Raw genomic sequence first — 22295 nt, 5'->3', positions numbered from 1 at the left:
GGCTGGAGTGCAGTGGCATGCTCATGACTATCCCAGCGTCAACCTGCTGGGCTCCAGCGATCCTTCTACCTCAGCCTTCCAAGTAGCCAGAGCTATAGGTGCGCACTGTCATGCCCGGCTAATTTTTTGATTTATTGTAGAAATGAGGTCTCACCATGTTGCCCAGGCTGGTCTTGAACCTATAGGTTCAGGCAATTTTCTTGCCTTGGCCTCCCAAAGTGCTGGGATTACAGACTTGAGCCGCTGTGCCCAGCCAATTTCTGTCTCTTTATTGATATTTTTCATCTGAATTAACATTGTCATTATGCTTTTCTTTACTACTTTACTCATGCTTTCCTTTATTTCTGTGAACATATTTATAATGGTTACTCTAAAGCCTTTTTCTGATAAATTTGCTATCTGGTGTCTCAGGCATTTTCTGTATGGGCTGTTCTTTTCTATTTCTTTACACGCCTCATAATTTTTTGTTGGACACTGGGCATATTAGATAATACATTGTATCTACTCTGGATACTTGTTCCTGTTCCAGGCTATTGTTATTGTTATTTGCTTGTTTATTTGTTTAGTGACTGACTGAATCATTTTAATGGAGTTTGTTTCCCTTCCTAGTGTTCAGCCCCTGATACTGCTCCTCAGGAAAGCATAATTTTGGATATGCCTTTAGTTATCCTGGGATGTTAGTGCTTAAGGGCTTTCTTTTTTCTTGAAACACACCAAGCTTTTACTCTGATTTTAATTATTTATTTTAAAGATGTGGGGTACAATTCAGGGTTAGGCATGCAAATGTTCATTATGCAGGTATCCATGTTGATGAGGTGTTCAGTTTTCTTGAGTGGTAAAACATTTCCAGAAATTGTCTGTCTCTCTAAACCAGACTGCAGCAAGTAAGTTTCCTAAGAGTTCAGTCTTCTCAAGTCCTTGGCACTCTACCGCTTAACTCATGGTACACAAGCTAGATGTTAGGGCTTTGTCAGATATACAGTTGGCAAATATTTTTTCCCAGACTGTGGGCTGTCTCCCTGCTCTCTTGATGGTTTCTTTGACTTTGCAGAAGCTTGTCAGTTTGATGAGGTCCCACTTATCTATTTTATCTCTTATGGCATTGTCATGTGGGGTTTTAATCAGAAATTGATTGCTGGTTCCAATTTCCATAAGGGTGTCTCCTGCATTTTCTAAGGTTCTTGTGGTTTGAGGTTTTACATTTAAGTCCATTTAGAGTTGACTTTTGTGTAGGGTGATAGGTAGAGGCCTTGTTTTAATCTTCTGCAATATGGGTCAGCCAGTTTTCTTAGCAACATTTACTGAATAGGTTCTCGTCTCCCTAGTGGTTGGTGGTGTAGGCTTTGTCGAAGATGAGTTGGTTGAGAAATTGAGGTTTTGCTTCTGGAATTTCTATCCTATTCCATTGTTCCATATGTCTGTTCTTGTACCGATATCAGGTACAAGATTAGTAAAGTGGGAATGTGATACCTCCTTTTTTTTTTTTTTTTTTTTGGCTCCTTTGGATCGTTTTTGCTATTCGTGGTCATTTATGTTTCCATATGAATTCCTGTATTGTCGTTTCCAGGTCTGAGAAGAACACAGCTGGTAATTTAGTGGGATTTCATTAAATCTGTAGATTGCTTTGGGTAGGATGGGCGTCTTAACAATGTTGATTCTTCCGGTTCATAAGCTTGGACTATTTTTCCATTTGTTTATGTCATCTTTGATTTTTTTGAGCAGTGTCTTGTGGTTTTAGATGTAAAGGTCTTTGGTTCTCTGGTTAGGAAGATGCCAAGGTGTTTCATTTTTTTGTGTCGTAGTGAATAGGATTGTGGTTTTTATTTGAGTTTCTGTTTGTTTTTTGTTGATGTGTAGGAATGTGACTGTCTTTTGCACAGTTATTTTATGCCCTGAGACTTTACCAAAGTCCTTTATCAGTACAAGGATGTTTTTGACAGATTTTCTTGGATTTTCAAGGTATAGAATCATGTTGTCTGCAAAGAAGGATAACTTGACTTCCTCTTTTCTTATTTGGATACCCCTGATTTCCTTCTCTTGTCTGATTGCTCTAGCTAGGACTTCCAAAACTATGTTGCACAGGAGGGGTGAGAATGGGCACCTTATCTTGTTCTGGTTTTCAGGGGAAATGGTTACACCAAGCTTTTAAACTCCACTTATTGCTGGCTGAATGTACTGTTGATTTCAACCAGTGTCCTGGGGTAAAATGTTCTGCAGAATAATCCAAATTCTGACTCTAAACTTAGGAATAATTTCTGAGTTCAGTGTTCATTTTTATTCTGATCATATTAGCTATCTTGTTCCTTGGTACTCTCCTGCAAACTAACCTACAGTTTAGCCTGTCTCCTGATTCTCCTTCCAATTGCCTACAATATCTTGATTCTCTTTACAGTTGCCTTTTGATCTCCACTGTTCTTTAGGCTTTGACTTCTTCACCCTGTGTTGCAAATGAAGTCAGGTACTTTGGGGAAAGATTAGGAACTATCTGGGTTTTTTTTTTGTCTACCTCTTCTCCCACCAGGCTGACTTTGAGCTTGGGCTCTAGAGGTGTGGAAATGGGAGTAATAAGTTTCTGAGTGACAACCCACTTTAGAAGGTGGCAAGCCACTTTGCAGACAACATCTCCATATCAGGAGAATGATTAGGGTTTCCTCAGTATTATTATTAGGGTATTAGTATTTGAATTGGAGTTTCACTCTGTTACTCAGGCTGGAGTGCAGTAGCATGATCATGGCTACTGCAGCCTTAACTTGCTGGGATCAGGTGATCCCTCTGCCTCCACCTTTCAAGTAGCTGGGACTATAGGAGCACGCCACCATGCCTGGCTAATTTTTTGATTTATTGTAGCGACATAATCTCGCCATGTTGCCCAGGCTGGTCTCAGACTCCTGAGCTCAGGTATTCCTCTAACCTCAGCCTCCCAAAGTGCTGGAATTACAGGTGTGAACCACTGTGCTGGCCTAGGGTTTCATTATAGTTATTCAGAATAATTAGGGTTTCTTTATTCTCATTGTGCCATGCCCTAGGTTAAGCTTCCATTCCTTAAGTGGGGCCCGGACAGAAGGGAACCCTCATTTCTAAACCATGTGAGTGAAGGTCTTGGCCTCAACAACAAATAGCTGGGGAAGGAGGAGAAACATATCCCGCACCTCTGGGGGAGAAGCCCCCTTGACTGGATTGTGGGGCAGAGGAAGCCCTGTGTTTTTACCTGTGTCAGTCTAGAGTAGAATCTGCTCCTCTGAGCTGGGAGGTTCAAATGCCACAGGCTTGCCTTTCGTACTGACTTTTTATAGATGTTCTCAAATAGATGTTTCTTTGTTTGCTGTTTGCCCTTTGGACTGTTTCCAGAGGTTTTTAATTTTTTTTTCTAGTTTTCTCCAGTTTCTCTGTGAAGTGCCTCACTGTCATGCCAAAAGTCAGTCTTCTTTTGGTTACTGTTCTTTATTTTAGCCATCTGATTAGATTGTTAGTGGTATCTCCTTGTGGTTTTAATTTGCATTTCCCTGATGTCTAATGATGTTGAGCATCTTTTACATGTGATTATTTGCTATGAGCATGTCTATCCTCTTTGGTGAAATGTTTGTTCATGTCATTTTTCCATTTTCTAGTTGGATCATTAGTTTTTATGCTTTTTATTGAGAATTCTTCATATAGTTTAGATACTAGTTCTAGTATGTATACAGATATTTTCTTCTAGTCAGTAACTTTTCAACTTCTTTTTTTTTTTTTTTTTTTTTGAGTTGGAGTCTCACTCTGTCGCCCAGACTGGAGTGCAGTGGCTGCTCCCAGCCACTGCAGCCTCGACCTACTGAGCTCCTGCGATTCTTCCGCCTCAGCCTTCCAAGTAGCCGGAACTACAGGCATGCGCTACCACGCCCGGCTGATTTTTTGATTTATTGTAGAGATGAAGTCTCGCTGCCCAGGTGGGTCTCGAACCCGTGGGCTCAGGCAATCCACTCACTTCAGCCTCCCAAAGGCGCGAGATTACAGGCTGAGCCACCGAGCCCGGCAACTTTTCAACTTCTTAACAGGGCTTTTGGTGAAGTTAGTTTATCAGTTTTACCTGTTATGGATTGTGCTTTTTGTTGTCAATTCTCAGATCTCTGCCTAACTCTAGATTTTCCCCTATGTTTTTAAGCAAAATTTTGTAGTTTTGCATTTTGCATTTAAGTCCATGATTCACTTTGATGAGTTAATTTATATGAGGTTTAGATTGAGGTTCTTTTTTTTTTTTTTTGCACCATTTACTGAAAAGGCTATCCTTCCTTTCTTGAATTGCTTTGACATATTTATAAAATAACAGGCATACTTGTGTGGGTCATTACTGGGTTCTCTATTCTGTTCCATCACTCCATGTGTATATTCTGCTGATATCACACTGTCTTGACTACTGTGGCTGTATAGTAGACCTTCTTTCAGGTAAAGGGGTTCTTCCTACTTTATTATTTTTCAGAATTGCTGTAGCTATTCTAGAACTGTGGCTTCCATATTAATTTTGAAATAAGTTTGTTTATATCCACAAAATCCTTGCTGAGATCTTGTTAAGAATTGCATTAAGCCTACAGAGCAATTTGGAGAGAGTTTACTATGAGTCTTCCAATCCATGAATATAGTATGTTGGTATTTGTTTAGATTTTTCGTTTTTGGAGACAGGGATCTTGCTTTGTTGCCCAGACTGGAGTGCAATAGCATGATCATAGCTCACTGCAGCCTCTACATTCTGGGCTCAAGTGATCTTGCTTCAGCCTCACGAGTGGCTGAGACTACAGGTGCATACCACTATGCCCTACTAATTAAAAAAAATTTTTTAAAGACAGGGTTTCACTGTGTTGCTCAGGCTGGTATAGAGCTTCCGGGTTCAGACAGTCTTCAGCTTCTTATATTTGTTAGATATTTAATTTCTTTCATTAGCATTTTATAAATTTTAGCACACAGAACCTGTGTTTGTTTTGTTAAGTATTTACTTATTTAATTTTCTTTTTCTTTTTTTTTTTTTTTGAGTTGGAATCTCACTCCTTCAGCCCCAGGTGGAGTTCAGTGGCACCCTCACGGCCATCTCAATGTGGATCTGCTGGGTGCTGGTGATCCGTCCACCCCAGCCTTCCAAATAGCTGGAACTACAGACACGTGCTACTGCGCCAGCTAATTATTTTGATGTGCTGTGGAAACGAGGTCTCGCCAAGTTACCCGGGCTGGTCTCGAACCCTCGGGCTCAGGCAGTCCACTCACCTTGGCCTCCCAAAGTGCTGGGATTACAGGCTGAACCACCGAACCTGGCCTATTTAATTTTCTTTGGAACAGTTATAAATGATATTGTTTAAATTTTCATTTTTCACATGTTTATTGTTAATATACAGGAAAATAGGTGATATTTGAGTGTTGATTTTGAATCCTGTGACCTTGCTGAAATCACTTATTATTCTTCAAATTTTTTTGTAGCTCCTCAGTAGTATTTTAAGATTTGTTTTGAAGTGTTTTATCTTTTTTTTCCTATTGTGATATAGTCTTCCATAAAGACCAAATATTATCGGGTTTTAGGATGAAAGCTAGATATACCCACTTTAATAATTTTATAGTTAATCATATCAGTGAATTTTCTTATTTATACATTTTTTTTCAGTTAATTTTTCTGGGTTTTATAGATAAAGGAATCAAATTATCTGCAAATAGTTATAGTTTTACCTTTTTCTTTTCAATTTTTACATTATCTCATTTAATTAAAACCTCCAGGTGGAGTTAAATAATACAGGTTATAAAGGATATGTTTCCTAACCCTGATTACTTTAGACTCATTTGCTTTTTATTTCAGAGTGTTGCATTCTAGTAGGATGTCATTTTTTCAGAGGGTAGAATGCAAATAAAGTCAGATATATAGTAAATTTCAGTTCTCTAGAATGTTCTAGAGTTGTGGTGTTCTGTTTTGTGAAATTTGTGTGTACCTGAGGGTTGCCATAAATGCTGTTTCCTTTGACAATTCTTTTGTTGAAACTATATTGAGCCGGGCTCGGTGGCTCAGCCTGTAATCCCGTGCTTTGGGAGGCTGAGGTGAGTGGATTGCCTGAGCCTGCGGGTTCGAGACCTGCCTGGGCAACTTGGCGAGACCTCATCTCTACAATAAATAAAAAAATCAGCTGGGCATGGTAGTGCATGCCTGTAATTCTGGCTACTTGGCAGGGTGAGGCAGAAGGATCGCTGCCGGAGCCCAGCAGGTCGAGGCTGCAGGGACCGGGAATGGCCACTGCACTCAAGTCTGGGTGACAGGAAAAAAAAAAAGAAGAAATGATATTGATGGACCTTCCTGCTTTAATACATGTAGGGTGGTGAATATAATTAAATTTCTCTTTCTCTCTCTTTCTTCCCTCTCCCTCCCTTACTCCCTCCCTCCCTCTCTCTCTCTCTCTCTCCCTCCTCAACCCTCCCTTCTTTCTGTCTCTCTCTGTCTCTGTCTCTTCCCTCTATCTTACTTAGTTTTATTCTACTTGCTAAGGTTTGAGAATGAAGATCTTGACTCTACAGTTTACTTGTGATGTAGATCAGTTGATTTTAGAATTCAGCTTCTTATCTTTTTTCACTCCAGTCTTAATTTTGTAGGGCAGAGGAAAGCACATAAATTTCATGAGGTCCAGAAAGACCTGGATATAAATCCCAGCTGCTCCTGTTTGTATCCCGATGATTTTGAATAGGTTATTTAATCTCTGATCCTCAGTTTCCACATCCGATGAATGGAGGATAATAATACCTCAGAGAGCTATATTTAAGGATTATGTGTGATAACACGTAAATTCTCTGATATAGAATTTATCTTTGTTGATCCTCAGTAAATGTTAGCTGCCTCTTTCCTGAAACAGAATGAAATGGTGAATGTGAAATAGCTTTTTTAAGTTGTAAATAATTAAATATAAAATATTAGTATTGCTTTCTCTTTCAGAAATGGACATTCATGGCATAGTTTACATTCTCAGTAGCAATGTGTTTGTTTAGGCCCTTGAATGATAATACATGCCCACATTGGTGATACTTAAAGATTTGTATTTGTGCCTTTTCCATAAATGTTGAAAGCCCTTAGAGAAATCCTGCAGCAAACATATGATTTTGAAACTAATGGCTGGCTAATCCTTAGTCTAATTCTAATTTCTTCGACTAATTCTTAGTCTGTGTATTCATATATATGAACACTAAATACCCCATTGTCTCCTTTTTATGGTATCTAGACCCTCCCACTTTGCCAGTCTCTTCTTGTTTTGGTATTTCTGGTTGGATTGGCTGTGATAATCCTTATTTGAATATGAACTAATTGTTTAAAATAAGCTTGTGTACCATGAGTTAAGAGGTAGAGTGCCAAGGACTTGAGAAGATTGGACTTTTAGGTAATTTACTTGCCAGTCTTGTTTAGAGATGATTTCTGAAAATGTTTTACCACTCAAGAAAATTGAACACCTCATCAACATGGATACCTGCATAATGAACATTTGTATACCTAACCCTGAGTTATACCCCACATCTTTAAAATTAAAAATTAAGGCTGAGTGCGGTGGCTCAAACCTGTAATTCCAGCGCTTTGGGAGGCAGAGGTGAGAGGATTGCCTGAGCTCAGTGGTTCAAGACCAGCCTAGGCAACTTGGTGAGACCTTATGTCTACAATTAATCAAAAATTTAGCCAGGCGTGGTAGCGCACACCTGTAGTGTTGGCTACTTGGAAGGCTGAGGCAGAAGGATCGCCTGAGCCCAGCAGGTTGGGGCTGTGGTAGCCATGAGCATGCCACTGTACTCCAGCTTGGGCAACAGAGTGAGACTCTGACTCAAAACAAAAGAAAGAAAATTGAAATATTTTTTATCATGTAGTATTTATTAAACATTTATGTGCATAGTACTTTCTGAGAATCCACATGGATATAAAAATATGCTCTGGTCCTGAGTTTCTTCCAGAGGAGTCTAGTTAGAGTTCAAAACAACGAAAAGCCGGCCTGTTTGCTCCCCAGCTCTGAAGCGGCTGACCAGCGTCACCTTTGAAGTATATGTGAGAGAAATATATTTACAAAAGCTTTACTCTCTTCTTTAATAAAAAATGCACCAGTATTCTAAAAGAAAAAAAAAAAAACAACTAAAAAATGTTGAAAAGTCAGACAAAGCATTTTGAATACAAAAATTACCAATAATATGTGCTGTATAAATTCAGACTTTGTCTTACAAATTTTTGGTGAATGTTGGTTTCCTTATCTGTGAAATAAAAATAAAATTAACCAATAGAGTCATTGTGATGTTTAAATGAAATTGAATATGTAAAACCTAACTGTAAGGTATAAACTTACATATATCCTATTCTAATTTCTAATTCTAAATTCTAATTGTATATATTCTTTATATGTTTTTAATTGGAAAAGTAATATGTTATATGGTTAAAAAAATGCAGACAGTACAAAGTGTAAAGTATTTTTCTCACTTAAGACCTTAGGTTTTTCCTGTGTACTTATATATTAAGAGCATGATTTGAATATTTTCCAGTAGCCTTTCTAACATATATATATATATATATACACACACACACACACACACACACACACACACACACATACATACACACACACACCTCTACACATAGTTAATATTTTTGTAACATAAATGGGAACATATTATACATGTTGTCTTGCATCCTCTTTTTTTCATTTAAGAAAGATTTTGGTGGTCTTCCCTATCAGCAAATAGAGGTTTGTTTGTTTTTTTAAATACACTATTCTTTTATTATTATTAATGATTGGTGAATGTTGTGTTTTTTGAATATATAATGATAAAGCTGATGTTTTCCCCAGCACTCATTTAGCAGAGTTATTCAAAATATATTTTTTCAAAACTTTCTTCTCCTTAGGGTCATCTCACTATCCTGAAAGTTTATTCTCCCAAGAAGAAAGAACAGAAAGATCGCTTTGTACTAAAGTCTTGGGTGTCCCATGAACGAGCCAGCAGAAAACCGATTGGGGTGCAGTAGGACTCCAGAGCCAGACATAAGGCTCAGAAAAGGGCACCAACTTGATGGTACAAGGGGAGGTGATAATGACAACCACCAAGGAGATTTGGAGTCCATTTTAGAGGCATCTGTTCTTTCTTCCCATCGTAAAACGGTAAGTAAAGTTGGAAGGATGGTAAACAAAAAATTTGTGGAGATATGGCAGGAGGGAGGATATTAAAAATAACATACGAGGAGGGAGTGTTGAGAAGGAACTCTGAGTACATTTGTATTTCTTCAGTATAACTTAAGGTTTATTTTAAAAATAGCTCAGATATTATTTTATTTTATAGTTATGCTTTTTCTGCTGATGTTTAAAATAATACCTAATCTGCTTTATGTTGCTTAAGGGAGAATACATGGGTCTTATTACCATGTAACCTTTCTAATTTGACCATACTTTAGCTATAATGTTATCAGTAATATTTCAGGAGAAATTCCAATTGTATGCTAGAACTATTTCTCCAGAAATTGTTTTATCTGTAGTGCATACCTTGGGGGTCAGTAGAATTCTGAGAATGGAAGGCAGATTTTAATCTTTCCTTTCACTTCCTAGAGAAAAGAGCAGTCTTCAGGCAGCTATACCTAGAGAGCAAAGAGAGAAAATATTTGTGAACAACATCTGAAAGTCATTGTTACAGATATTTTGCTATGTACTTTGGAAGTATTACATTATGTAGCCTGTGTTGATGTTGCAATGCTAGCACGGTGTTTCTCAAATTGTGGGTTGTGCCTATTACCAGGTTGTGAAGTTAATTTTAGTATTGTAAAGCACTAAAAAATGCTGAGCTACATGCATACAGTAAGTAATACACATTTAAGCTATGTTATTTGATGACATTTTTTAGTTTTACAGTTTTGTATATAAATATGAGTAATAAATGAAATGCAATTCTTACTATTATATTTAAAGTATAATGTTGTTTGATATAGTGTAAACTGTTTGAAAAGAAGTTGGACAAATATCTAGAGCAAAAACTAGCTTCTGCCTTTGAGGCTTAACATTCTTGTTGCTGTTTTACAATATAATATAGTAGAGTTTAAGTGTCCCTAACCAGGCTGAGAAAACTGAGTTGCCCTCCGTCGCTGTTAAGGCCTAAACAATTGTCAATGCAATTGCTGTTCAACTAATGAGAAGTATCATTAGGTTTGGATGAATGACTGGAATTATTATTATTTTTGTTCTTTTTTTATTGTGGCAGAAAACATATAGCATGAAATCTACCCTTCTAACAAATATTGTTAGCTATATGCACATTTTTGCACAGCAGAGATTTGGAGCTTTTTCATCTGTGGGATTGAAACTCTATACTTGTTGAATAGTAAGTTCCCATTTCCTCCTTCTCTGGGAACTATCATGTATGAGTTTGACTATTTTGATTACCTCATCTAAGTAGAATCTTGCCGTGTTTGTCCTTATATTCACTAAGTATATAAGGTCTTCAAGATCCATGCATGTTGTAGCATATCCTAGGATTAATTGTAAGTGTATACCATATTTTCTTTATCCATTCATCCATTGATGGATATCTAGTTATTTCCATCTCTTGACTATTGTGACTAATGCTACATTGAATACAGGCATGCAAATGTCTCTTCAAGATTCTCTTTTCAATATTTTGAGTAAATACCCAAAAATTATTTTTTTGGTTATTTAGTTGTATGCCTTGCTTATATTTTTTGGATATTAACCCCATATTTAACTGCTTATCAGTTATGTGATTTACAAATGTTTTCTCCCGTTTCATAGGTTACTTTTTTATCTCTGTTGATTATTTTATTCGCTGTGCAGAAGCTTTTTAGTTTGAGTTCCATTTGTCTAATTTTGCTTTTGTTGCCTGTGCCTTTGGTGGCATATTGAAGAAATTGTTGCCAGGACCAATATTGTGAAGCTTTCTCCTATTTTTTTTGGTAGGAGCTTTCTGAAGTATTTAATCCATTTTGAGTTGATTTTTGTGTATAGTGTAAGATAAGGGTTCAATTTCTTTTCTTTTCTTTTTTTTGCATGTGGGTATTCAGTTTTTTCAACATCATTTGCTGTAGTCATTATTGTTTTCCTGTTGTATAGTCTTGGCACCACTTGTTGAAGATCATTTGACTGTCTATTTGTGGGTTTATTTCTGTACTCTCTATTTTGTCTCATTGGTCTATATGTCTGTCTTTACACTAGTGCCATATTGTTTTGATTACTATAGCTTTTGAAGTCAGGATGTATAACACCTCCAGCTTTGATCTTCTTTCTCAAGATTGTTTTAGCTATTGGGGTCCTTTTTGGTTCCATATGAATTTTAGGATTTTTTTTTTTTCTGTGACTGGGATTATCTTAATGTAATAAACATAATTGGAAGAGTGCTGACCAAGATTCTGAATATAGGGTCAGAAGGCTGTGTTGTACCTTGTAGAACAGGACAATTATTTACTTTGCTTGGATTTTTTTTCATATGTAATGTGAGGACAATAGATGATCTCTGTGTTTCCTTCTAGTTATGGTAGGATTCTACAATTTTATCAATTTCTTGATTTTAAGAAATGTTCTCAAAGATGTTCAGAATGTATACTTCGAAATATTCTGAACTGTATTCATATCCAATTTAAAGAACTGATGGTGATGAAGAAAATAATTCCTCTGGCAATTTCTAGGGGTGACTATATAGCTGAAAGATTAGTAAAAGCTGATTGAAAGGGGAGAAGAGGAAAAGAGGAAGTGTGTGTAAGATACTTCAAGCAATAGCAGTAGTGTGTATAAAGGTCCTGAGTCTGAAAAGAACTTGACATATTTGACAAGTGTGGTAAATGAGTAGAGAGGGAGGATGGTAAGAGATAAGGTTAACGAAATGTATAGGTAAGCGTCCTTGTAGACCATGCTATAGAGAAAGTGCTTTGGAGGCCAGTGAAAAGTTTTAAGCAGGAGAGTGGTAAGATCTTTTGTATATTCCCAAAAGATTACTCTTTGGCTCTTACGTAAAGATAGCAGAGTATGTAGGCAGTTAGAAAGAGAAACTTGAAGATGAGTTAGAAGGATGCTACAGAAATTTATGCAAGGTTTTTAGTAGGTTAGTCTGGGTTGATGGTGATAGTGGAGCTGGCAAGAAGTAGATAAATTTGAGCTGTGCAGAGGTATAGTTGACAAGTTTTGTTGGTGTACTGGATGTAATGGGTTAAGGGAGAAGGAAGTAAAATGAATGACTTTAAGGTATAATGTGAATAACTGAATTGATGGAGGTTATATACCATGTTCTGAGAGTAGAAAAACTAGAGGATGAGTTTGGAGATGAAGCAGGTTTAGGTGGGTGGATCAAGAGTTTGCTTCTGTTGGCCATGTTAAATATGAAAAGCCTATGAGATGTCTATGTCGAATTTCAAAGAGAGGTCTGTGTGGAGATCATTTAGGAAGTACCAGCTTATAAGTGATATTTAGAACTTTGGAAATGGTTAAGGTTACATAAGGAGGGGAGGGAATGGGGAGTAGGAAGAGAGGAGGGCCCTTGGACTCAGTCTGAAGAACACCGGCATTCACAGGGCATTTCAAGGAGAGGAAGCAAGTTGAGGAAGCTAGGAAAGATAAACCAGTGAGAGGAGTAAACTCAGGAGAGTGTTTGTAGGAGGAGGGAGGGAGCAGTGAGTTGGTTGTATGTAGTGCTGCTTGAGAGATCAGGATAACAAGGGTAGAAAAATGACCATGTTCTGACAGCATGGTGTTCATGATCCATAGAGCTATTTTGGTGGAGAGGTGGGAACAGAAGCTAAGCATGGAGTAGATCAGTTTGTGAATTGCAGGTGATAAGTATCCATGCAGTTCACTCTTAGTCATGTGAAAAAATATTTCAAACAAGTGAACTTTTACAAGTCAAGTATGTTTGATATGAGCTGAAATAATTTAAAAACCTTCCAGTTTTCCATACAGAATAGTAACTAGAATGCAGTAAAACCTTTAGTTTATTGCTCATTTTTTCTTAGATGACTACATTTTGAAGTCCACTGGTGGCAAATATGTAGATGTAAATAGTATTGGGGGTTTTTTTAAAGGTATTTTTGTACTACAAAAGTTAATACTTTTTTTTTAAGTGGAAGACATCAAGGCCTGCTATATTTGAACTGTAGATTTATGTAGACTCTTTCCTGGGTTCTGTAGACTTACTTGTATTTGGAATCCATGCCATGCTTATTTCTATGGTATTTTAAATATCAAAATGTAAATTTTGAATTGTTAACTGTCTTCAATGCAGACACTGAGGATAGTAATTTTTTAGTCTAACAATATTCATTTTTTTTTTTTTTTTTTTGAGTTAGAGTCTCACTCTGTCGTCACCCAGACTGGAGTGCAGTGGCCGCTCCCGGCCACCGCAGCCTCGACCTGCTGGGCTCCGGCGATCCTTCCGTCTCAGCCTTCCGAGCAGCCGGAATTACAGGCATGCGCTACCACACCCGGCTGATTTATTGATTTACTGTAGAGATGAGGTCTTGCTGCCCAGGCGGGTCTTGAACCTCATAATTTATATAATAATGTTAAATGGAAAAAAGCAGAAGCTAAAGTAGTATTTATATGTGTATTACAACTTATAATTTCACATACACTGAAATTTAGTTATGAAAATATTTTAATGTTATTGTACCAGAAAAACTTACTTAGTCCTGTGTTAGTCAGTGTTTGCCACAGGAAGTAAATGCTCAAAAGGCACAGTGACTTCCAACAATAAACATACACATTACATGAGGCCTATTGAATGAGTGCTCTAGGTTGTTAGTCTACTACAGGTCAGCTCCACATGTCTTCTCATTCTGGGACATGTTCTTATGGTAGATTGCAAATGTCCCAGAGGCCAAACCAAATCACACATTTTTGTTTAAAATTTCTGCTCATATGCGGTACATGTTACATCTGCTTTTGTTTCATTGGTCAAAGCAGAATGTGACCAGTCCAATGATAGTTGCAAGGAATTATATTCCTCGGTGGGGAAGGAGTGAAATGAGTGGGCAGTTGGGAACAGTGATATAAAATCTGTTTATCAAGTTCCTGACTATTTGTGTGTGTGTGTGTGTGTGTGTGTGTGTGTGTGTGTGTGTTGGTTTCACTCTGTTGCCCAGGCTGCAGTGCAGTGGCATGCTCATGGCCATTGCAACCTTGACCTGCTGGGCTCAGGTGATCCTTCCACCTCAGCCTTTCAAATAGCTGGAATTACAGGTGCACGCCACCATGTCCAGCTAAGTTTTTGATTTATTGAAGAGGCGAGGTCTCACCAAGTTGCCCAGACTGGTCTCAAACCTGTGGGCTCAGGCAATCCTCTCACCTCAGCCTCAGTTCTAGGATTGCCGGTGTGAGCCACTGCTCCTGGCCTATTACTTTGTAAAACTTTTCAGTACGATAATTTCTCTGAAAAAAAAAGTAATAACACTGTGTATGTTATACCTTCTAAATGGATATTATAAGAATATTGTGAGAATTTATGTGAAAATTCTTTTGGCTTTTAGTTAGATTTGAAGTTTGCTTTTCTTTTTCTATCTGTTGCCCTGAATTCTAATTATGAACATTGGGTTAAGAAACAAAAACAGTTTAAATATTCAAAGGTTTCCTCAGATTGTTGCAAAATAGTGTGTACAGCTGAACTGGCTACTCTGTGTTATGTTGAGCTCCTATGTGTTAGAGATGAGAAATCTGAGACAGGGAAAGCCTAAGTAATATAGAACTTACAAGTAAATGAAATTACTGGCATTCAGGTCTTATGACTATAATTTTTTTTGTTGTTATTTTCAACGTATTTCAGTAGTTTGCAGTTTGAGGTAATTTTGACTCCTAGGAGACATTTGGCTGTGTGTGGAGACGTTTTTGGTTGTCACAAATTAGGGGTGTTGTGCTACTAGCATCTAGTGAGTAGAGGTCAGGGATGCTACTAAACATCTTAAAATCTAACAGTCCCCACACAAAAGAATTATCTAGCTGATGATATCAGTAGTACTGAGGTTGAGAAACCTGATATATTCTAACTACCTCAGTAGCACATTGTATATCTAGAACTGTTACACTTTTTAGCAATAGAAATATTGTAGCAGTGCAGTTTATAGGTGGGAGGGGCTTCATTTTGCAAATCTCCAAGAGATGTCATCAAATCATAACCCATGTAAACAGTCTGTCTTCATTTGTGCTTCATGGTGGAACACAGTGGCCTTGTTTGCCTCCTCTGAGCTAGTACCTCTCTAAGTGCTAGGAATATGGTGATGAGTAAGACCTCCATGATTTTTGCCTCATAGTGCCAGTGAAGCAGACACAGGCAGTAAGGACCTTACAGACACAAATGAGGAAGATAATTACCAACAGTGATAAGTGCTATGAGGACAAAAGTACTAAAGCAATGGGGCAGTTAGTGAGATTCTTTAGTTATAGTGTAAAGGAAGGCCTCTCTAAGAAGTGGAATTTGAGTTGAGGCTTGAATAAGGAACAAGGCTAGCAAAGACATGGGATGGGGAGTGTTTCTAGGTAGAGGAAACAAGGTAGTGCAGAGGTCCAAAGGTAAGAATATGCTGTCTTTCTCTCCTTTCCCTTCTACTTTTTGCCCTTTCCTTTCCCTTTTCCCTTTGTGTGTCATCCTCTCTCTTCCTTTCTCCCACCCTCCTCTTTTTTTAAAGGACTGAAAAGAGGCCAGTGCATTTAGAGCATAAGGAACTTGTGGGAGAAGTGAAATGAGATGAGGTCAGTGGGTCCTTCAGGAAACAGATCATGTAGATTTATTAAAGGAATTTAAATTTTATTTTAATAAAATTGCCTGGAAAGTAGGCAGCCTTTGGGGGTGTTTTTTTTTCTTTGTGTCGGAGTCTCTGTCGCCCAGGCTGGAGTACAGTAACACACTCACGGCCACCCCAGCGTCAACCTGTTGGGCTCTGGCAGTCCTTCCGCCTCAACCTTCCAAGTAGGCATAACTACAGTTGCGCACTATCATGCCTGGCTAATTTTTTTTTTTTTTTGAGTTGGAGTCTCACTCTGTCGCCCAGACTGGAGTGCAGTGGCTGCTCCCGGCCGCCGCAGCCTCGACCTGTGCTCCGGAGATCCTTCTGCCTCAGCCTTCCAAGTAGCTGGAATTACAGGCATGTGCTACCACGCCTGGCTGATTTTTTTATTTATTGTAGAGATGAGGTCTCGCTGCCCAGGCGGGTCATGAATAATTTTTTATTTATTGTAGAGACGAGGTCTTGCCAAGCTGCCTGGGCTGGTTTCGAACCCACTAGCTCAGGCAGTCCACCCACCTCAGCCTCCCAAAGTGCTTGGATTGCAGACTGAGCCACCAAGCCCAGCTGGGGGTGTTTAAACATGAAGGAGAGATTCATATTTTTAAAAAGATCACTCGATGTGAAATGGATTGTTTGAAGACAGAATAGAAGAACAGAGACCAGGAATCTGTTTGAATATTATAGGTGAGAGATGATGTCACTTGAAGCAGCATAGTGGTAACAGCAGAAATAGAGAGAAGTGGATGGATTCTGGATATATTTAAGATATCAAATCAAAGGACTTTCTGATGGATTAGATGTGGAGAGTGAAGAAAATAGAGGAATCAAGGATGATTGTTGGATGTTTTGGCCTAAGCTAAAAATGAAATTGGTAAAAAGAGAGGGAGAAGCAGGTTTAAAGGGGAGAAGTAAGAGTTCTGTTTTGGAAGTATGAGATTCTCATTAGACATCTTAGAGCAGATAGATATTGAGGAGACAGTAACTGTCTAGCTATTTTTTTTTTTTTTGAGTTGGAGTCTCACTCTGTCGCCCAGACTGGAGTGCAGTGGCCGCTCCCGGCCACCGCAGCCTCGACCTGCTGGGCTCCGGCGATCCTTCCGCCTCAGCCTTCCAAGTAGCTGGAATTACAGGCATGCGCTACCACGCTCAGCTGATTTTTTGATTTATTGTAAAGATGAGGTCTCGCTGCCCAGGCGGGTCTCGAACCCGCGGGCTCAGGCAATCCACTCACCTCAGCCTCCCAAAGGCGCGGGATTACAGGCTGAGCCACCGAGCCCGGCTTTGTCTAGCTATTTTTAAAGCTGATGCTTGTGCTTTGGAATCTAAGGAATTTTCACACTTGGAAGAATTCAGACTAGCCAATTTGAGATTAAAAATGGCAACAGTTTTTTTATAATAATAATTATATTTTAGCTATGAGATAGTAAATTATGTTTTTAAAGTTCAGAATTTGCCTACCCAGTTCCTTTTGTCACATTCACATTAATTGACTTTCTATTTGTTGTTATTAAGAGGCCCCCTAAAACCAGGAATTATCTTTCAGAGGGCGGGCTCCTTCCTGCATCGGTGTACCAGCTAGCATTGTTGTAAGAGGCTGCTTTTGGCCTCAGGGAATTTGTTTTTGGAGATTCTTTCAACGAGTTTGCCCATTTCATGATGTATGATTTCTGAGGACACCTGTCCACACCCCACTGAGTGTTCAGCAGTTTTTGACCAAGATGGCATGACCCACATGCTCTGCCCTCCCTAGTTACCTGATCTCATCCCAAGTGACTTTTTTTGTTTCCCTGGATGAAAAAGTTCCTCAGAGGGAAATGCTCTGCTGATGTGGAAGAGGTGAAACAAAAAACGACAGAAGCACTAAAAGGCATCAAAGTTGATGATTTCAAAAACTGTTTTGAGCAGTGGGAGAAGTATCTATAGGTGTACTGTATCAAATGGGGAGAGTACTTTGAAGGTGACTGAAGTATAAACATGTAAGAATAAGTATACATTTTTTAATAAATAAATTTCATTTTTTTGGGTCCCCCCTTGTGCTATGTATTTTTGTTTACTATCGTCTCTGAATAGAGTGGTGTCTTCTAAAGATGATATTTGTGGTTTTTTATTTCACTAAAAAATGATTAAATGAATATGATTTTTAAAAAACCCTTTTGGATGAACTCATTATATTGTCTTGAAAACCTGTATTTGATTTTTTCTTTAGTCTTAGAAGTAACCCAAAAGTTAGCAGTATGAACAAAACAATTTTTTATTCTCATCTGTTTTAACAAATTCTCTGTGAGGAGTTAAGGAGAGGATCCATAGATTGTGAAATGTTATACCTGTAAAGGCCCTCTGAAATAATTTTGTTTACCTTTCTCAATTTACCAATGAGGAAATTGTGTGTTTTTGTTCTTAATGAAAATTTGTCCCATGTGTGTTTCTCTTTGGAGTTGAAGTTCTTTGTATAAGAGAATCTATATACATTACTATCCATTGTGGCTGATTTTGGGATTAGTGTGTACTAAACATGGGTGCTAGAAAAGAGGGGGGGATAGAGTTATTGAATACTTTGCAGTTTTGAGACTGAAATTGCAGGCAAAATATTAACTTAATATTTTCAAGTGACGAAGAGTTTTGCGTACTGATTTCTTGTTTGTATTTGGGGGAAGGATTCATTTCTTGTAATTTTCAGTTTTGAAGTTGAAATATCTGAACTGTTAGCAAGAAGAGTATCTTTTTCAGTCATTCTAATAATGTCCTAATTTGTATGTAGCACTTTCACAGATGTTATCTCATTTTCTTCTCAAAATTGTACTGTGAAATAGGGAGAACAGATATGCTTTCTTTTGAAAGTGAATGAACATAAGATCTAGAAAGGTTAGTATAGTAGTTTGTCCAAGGTCATATGACTACATGAGAGCATGTGCTAAGTCTTCTGACTACTCTTTCTGTTGAACAAAGCTGTCATTATGGGAACTCATACCAGATTGATTTGATGTTTCTGAATTTCAGATCCTGCCCCAGAGTATTTATGTTGAGGCTAGAGGTTAGATTCAACATTTGGTCTTCTTTTTTGTCAGAATTGTTGCACACCTCGTTTTCTGTTAGGTCAAGCCAGGGTAATTTTGCTTCTCACATGCATTTTAACTTTTTTTTTTTGAGTTGGAGTCTCACTCTGTCACCCAGACTGGAGTGCAGTGGCCTCTCACGGCCACTGCAGCCTCGACCTGCTGGGCTCCGGCGATCCTTCCGCCTCAGCCTTCCAAGTAGCTGGAACTACAGGCGTGCGCTACCATGCCCGGCTGATTTTTTGATTTATTGTAGAGATGAGGTCCCGCTGCCCAGGTGGGTCCCGAACCCGCGGGCTCAGGCAATCCACTCACCTCAGCCTCCCAAAGCGCTGGGATTACAGGCTGAGCCACCGAACCTGGCTGCATTTTAACTTTTTAATGGGTTTTCTGTTTATTTTGAAAGTAAGTAAAATGAATATATCTGTCTTTTACATTTCTAACAATTTTGCATCATTTACTTTGAGTGTTCTTTCTGCTCTAGAGCTTAACTTACATATATATATGTATATATATACATATATATACATATATATATATATATATTTTTTTTTTTTTTTTTGAGTTGGAGTCTCACTCTGTTGCCCAGACTGGAGTGCAGTGGCTGCTTCCGGCCACTGCAGCCTCGACCTGCTGGGCTCCGGCAATCCTTCCGCCTCAGCCTTCCAAGTAGCCGGAACTACAGGCGTGTGCCACCACGCCCGGCTGATTTTTTGATTTATTGTAGAGATGAGGTCTCGCCAAGCTGCCCAGGCGGGTCTCTAACCCACGGGCTCAGTCAGTCCACTCACCTCAGCCTCCCAAAGGCGTGGGATTACAGGCTGAGCCACCGAGCCCGGCTAATTTACATATATTAATTAGTTAGGCTTTGTTTAAAATATGACAAGAGCTTTTAGGGTTTCTTGTGTTGTTTCAGATGCCAGTCATGCATAAGGATAAAAGTGTAATAGGAAAGGCAATAGGGGTGTCTTATTTTCTTTCTTTCTTTTTTTTGAGTTGGAGTCTCACTCTGTCGCCCAGGCTGTAGTGCATGCTCATGGTCACTACAGCCTCGACCTGCTGGGTTCAGGTACTCTGCCTCAACCTTCCAAGTAGCTGGAACTACAAACATGCACTACTGTGCCTACCTAATTTTTTGATTTATTGTAGAGATGAAGTCTCATCAAGTTGCCCAGGCTGGTCTCAAACCTGTGGGCTCAGGCAATCCTCTCACCTCGGCCTCTCCAATCCTCGGCTGGGATTATAGACGTGAGCCACTGCGCCTCGCCTTATTTCCTTAAATTTAAAAGAAGTTAAGTGAAACTCTGAATTTATAAAATTAAGTTTAGGGTTACTGTGTGCTTTACGGAGTGCTGAGTCCCATATCTTTTTGTACAAGTGTTTATTTGCCACCAGGTTTCTTTAAATTGAAGAATCTATTAGAAGTACTCATCTGATCACTATGATCCTTTAAAGAAAACAAATACAAATGCTGGAATTTCATTCCAGACCTACTGAATCAGAATCTTTGGGTTCCGGGTGTGTGTGTATTAAAGTTTCACAGGTGACTAAGATGCTCATTACTTTTTAGAAACCAGTGTCTAAGGCCAGATGTGGTCACTCATGCCTGTAATCCTAGCATTTTGGGAGGCCAAAGCAGGAGGGTTGCTTGAGCCCAGGAGTTTGAAACCAGCCTGGGCAACATAGCAAGTCCTCGTGTCAACAAAAAATAAAAAAATAAGCCGCACATGGTGGCGTCCCGGCTACTCTGGAGCTGTAGTGGAAGGATTACCTAAGCCCAAGAGGTGAGGCTGTAGTAAGCCGTGATTGTGCCACTGTACTCCAGCCTGGGCAACAGAGTGAGATCTTGACTCAAGAAAACAAAAGAAAACAAACCAGTGCCTAAAGTAATAGTTTTATTTTATTTAAAATAGTTAATATATTGAATAGTTAATATAGTAAAAAAGTCTCAGGAACGTGCTTTGCACGTCCTCTGAGTACTGTTAGGGAAATAGGGTTAGATTTATTTTGCTGTTTGTTAAAGGAAACAGTATATTTAATCATAGTTGATGCTTTTAAAAACCATTTTTATTGAGCTATTTTACATATTATAAAATTAACCCATTTAAAGTGTACAACTCAGTGGTTTTGTATAGTTACAGAGTTGTGCAACTGATGCTCTAATCTAACCTTTGAATGTTTCCTTCATCCCCGAAGGAAACTTCTTTATCCATTTGCTGTTACCCCCCCAACCCTAGGCAACCTCTAGCTTACTTTCTGTCTCTATGGCTTTACTTGTTTTGGACTTTTAAAATAAATAGGATAATACAATATATGGTGTTTTTTTATTTAGCATAATTTTTTAAGGTTCATCTGTTGTATAGCATGTATCCATACTTCATTCCTTTTGTGACTAAATAATATTCTGTTGTATGAATGTCTGGTGTCCTCCTTTATTTGCACTTTCTTATTCTGTGGTTTGTTACCAGTGGTCAATCATGGCCTGAAAATATTGAATGGAAAATTCCAGAAATAAACAATAAGTTTTAAATTTCAGGGCATTCTGAGTAGTGTGATGAAATCTTGTGCCATGCTGCCCTTTTATCCCCACCCAGGATGAAGATCATCCTTGTGTTCAGCGTGTCCATGCTGTAGATGCTACTCGCCCATTGGTCACTACTTGCCCATTGATAGCCACCTTGGTTGCAAGATCAGCAGGTCACAAGGAGGATGAGTACAGTCCACTAGGACATTTTGAGGGAGAAAGAAAGACCACGTTCACATAGATTTTATTGCAGTATATTCTTTTTTTTTTGAGTTGGAGTCTCACTCTGTCGCCCAGACTAGAGTGCAGTGGCCGCTTCCGGCCACCGCAGCCTCGCCTGCTGGGCTCCTGCGATCCTTCCGCCTCAACCTTCCGAGTAGCCGGAATTACAGGCGTGCGCTACCATGTCCCCCGGCTGATTTTTTTATTTATTGTAGAGACGAGGTCTCGCCAAGTTGCCCAGGCGGGTCTCAAACCCGCGGGCTCAGGCAATCCACTCACCTCAGCCTCCCAAAGGTGCGGGATTACTTACAGGCTGAGCCACCGAGCCCGGCTGCAGTATATTCCTACAGTTGTTCTATTTTATTGCTAGTTATTGTTAATCTCTTACTGTAACTAATTTGTAAATTAAACTTCATCATTGGCATATATGCATAGAATATATGGGGTTCAGCACTGTCTGCAATTTTCAGGTTTTAGAACATATTCCCTGTGGACAAGGACTTATTGTACTATCTTTTATTTATCCTGCAATCAGGTGATGGACACTTGGGTTATTTTTGTTTTTTTAGCTGTTGTGAATGTTGCTGTTATCATTCATGTACAAGTTTTGGTGTAGACATATGTTTTCATTTATCTCGAGTATATGCTCAGGAGAGATTTTTTTAGGGGGGTTGTATGTTAACTCTATGTTTAACATTTTGAGAAACTACCAAACTGTTTTTTATAGCTATACCAGTTTGTCTGGCTGAGCCACCGAGCCCGGCTATCCATGTAT

General features: G+C 38.8%; 1 protein-coding gene across 1 annotated transcript in view; it reads left to right on the top strand.

The window, feature by feature from the left end:
• The first annotated feature begins 8863 nt into the window (after positions 1 to 8863).
• ADIPOR2 (adiponectin receptor 2) overlaps positions 8864 to 22295 on the top strand; it is a 48095-nt gene continuing 34663 nt past the window's right edge. Inside the window, exon 1 of the mRNA XM_008059852.2 lies at positions 8864 to 9116. Within this exon, the coding sequence (XP_008058043.1) occupies positions 8946 to 9116 (171 nt within the window). The 5' untranslated portion in view covers positions 8864 to 8945. The remainder of the gene's footprint in view (positions 9117 to 22295) is intronic.

This window comes from Carlito syrichta, unplaced genomic scaffold (genome assembly GCF_000164805.1).
Source record: "Carlito syrichta isolate Samal-C Ts95f unplaced genomic scaffold, Tarsius_syrichta-2.0.1 Scaffold304400, whole genome shotgun sequence".
Taxonomy (NCBI): Eukaryota; Metazoa; Chordata; class Mammalia; order Primates; family Tarsiidae; genus Carlito; species Carlito syrichta.
Note: the sequence above shows the minus strand (reverse complement) of the source record. Positions and strands in the feature narration are given on the sequence as shown.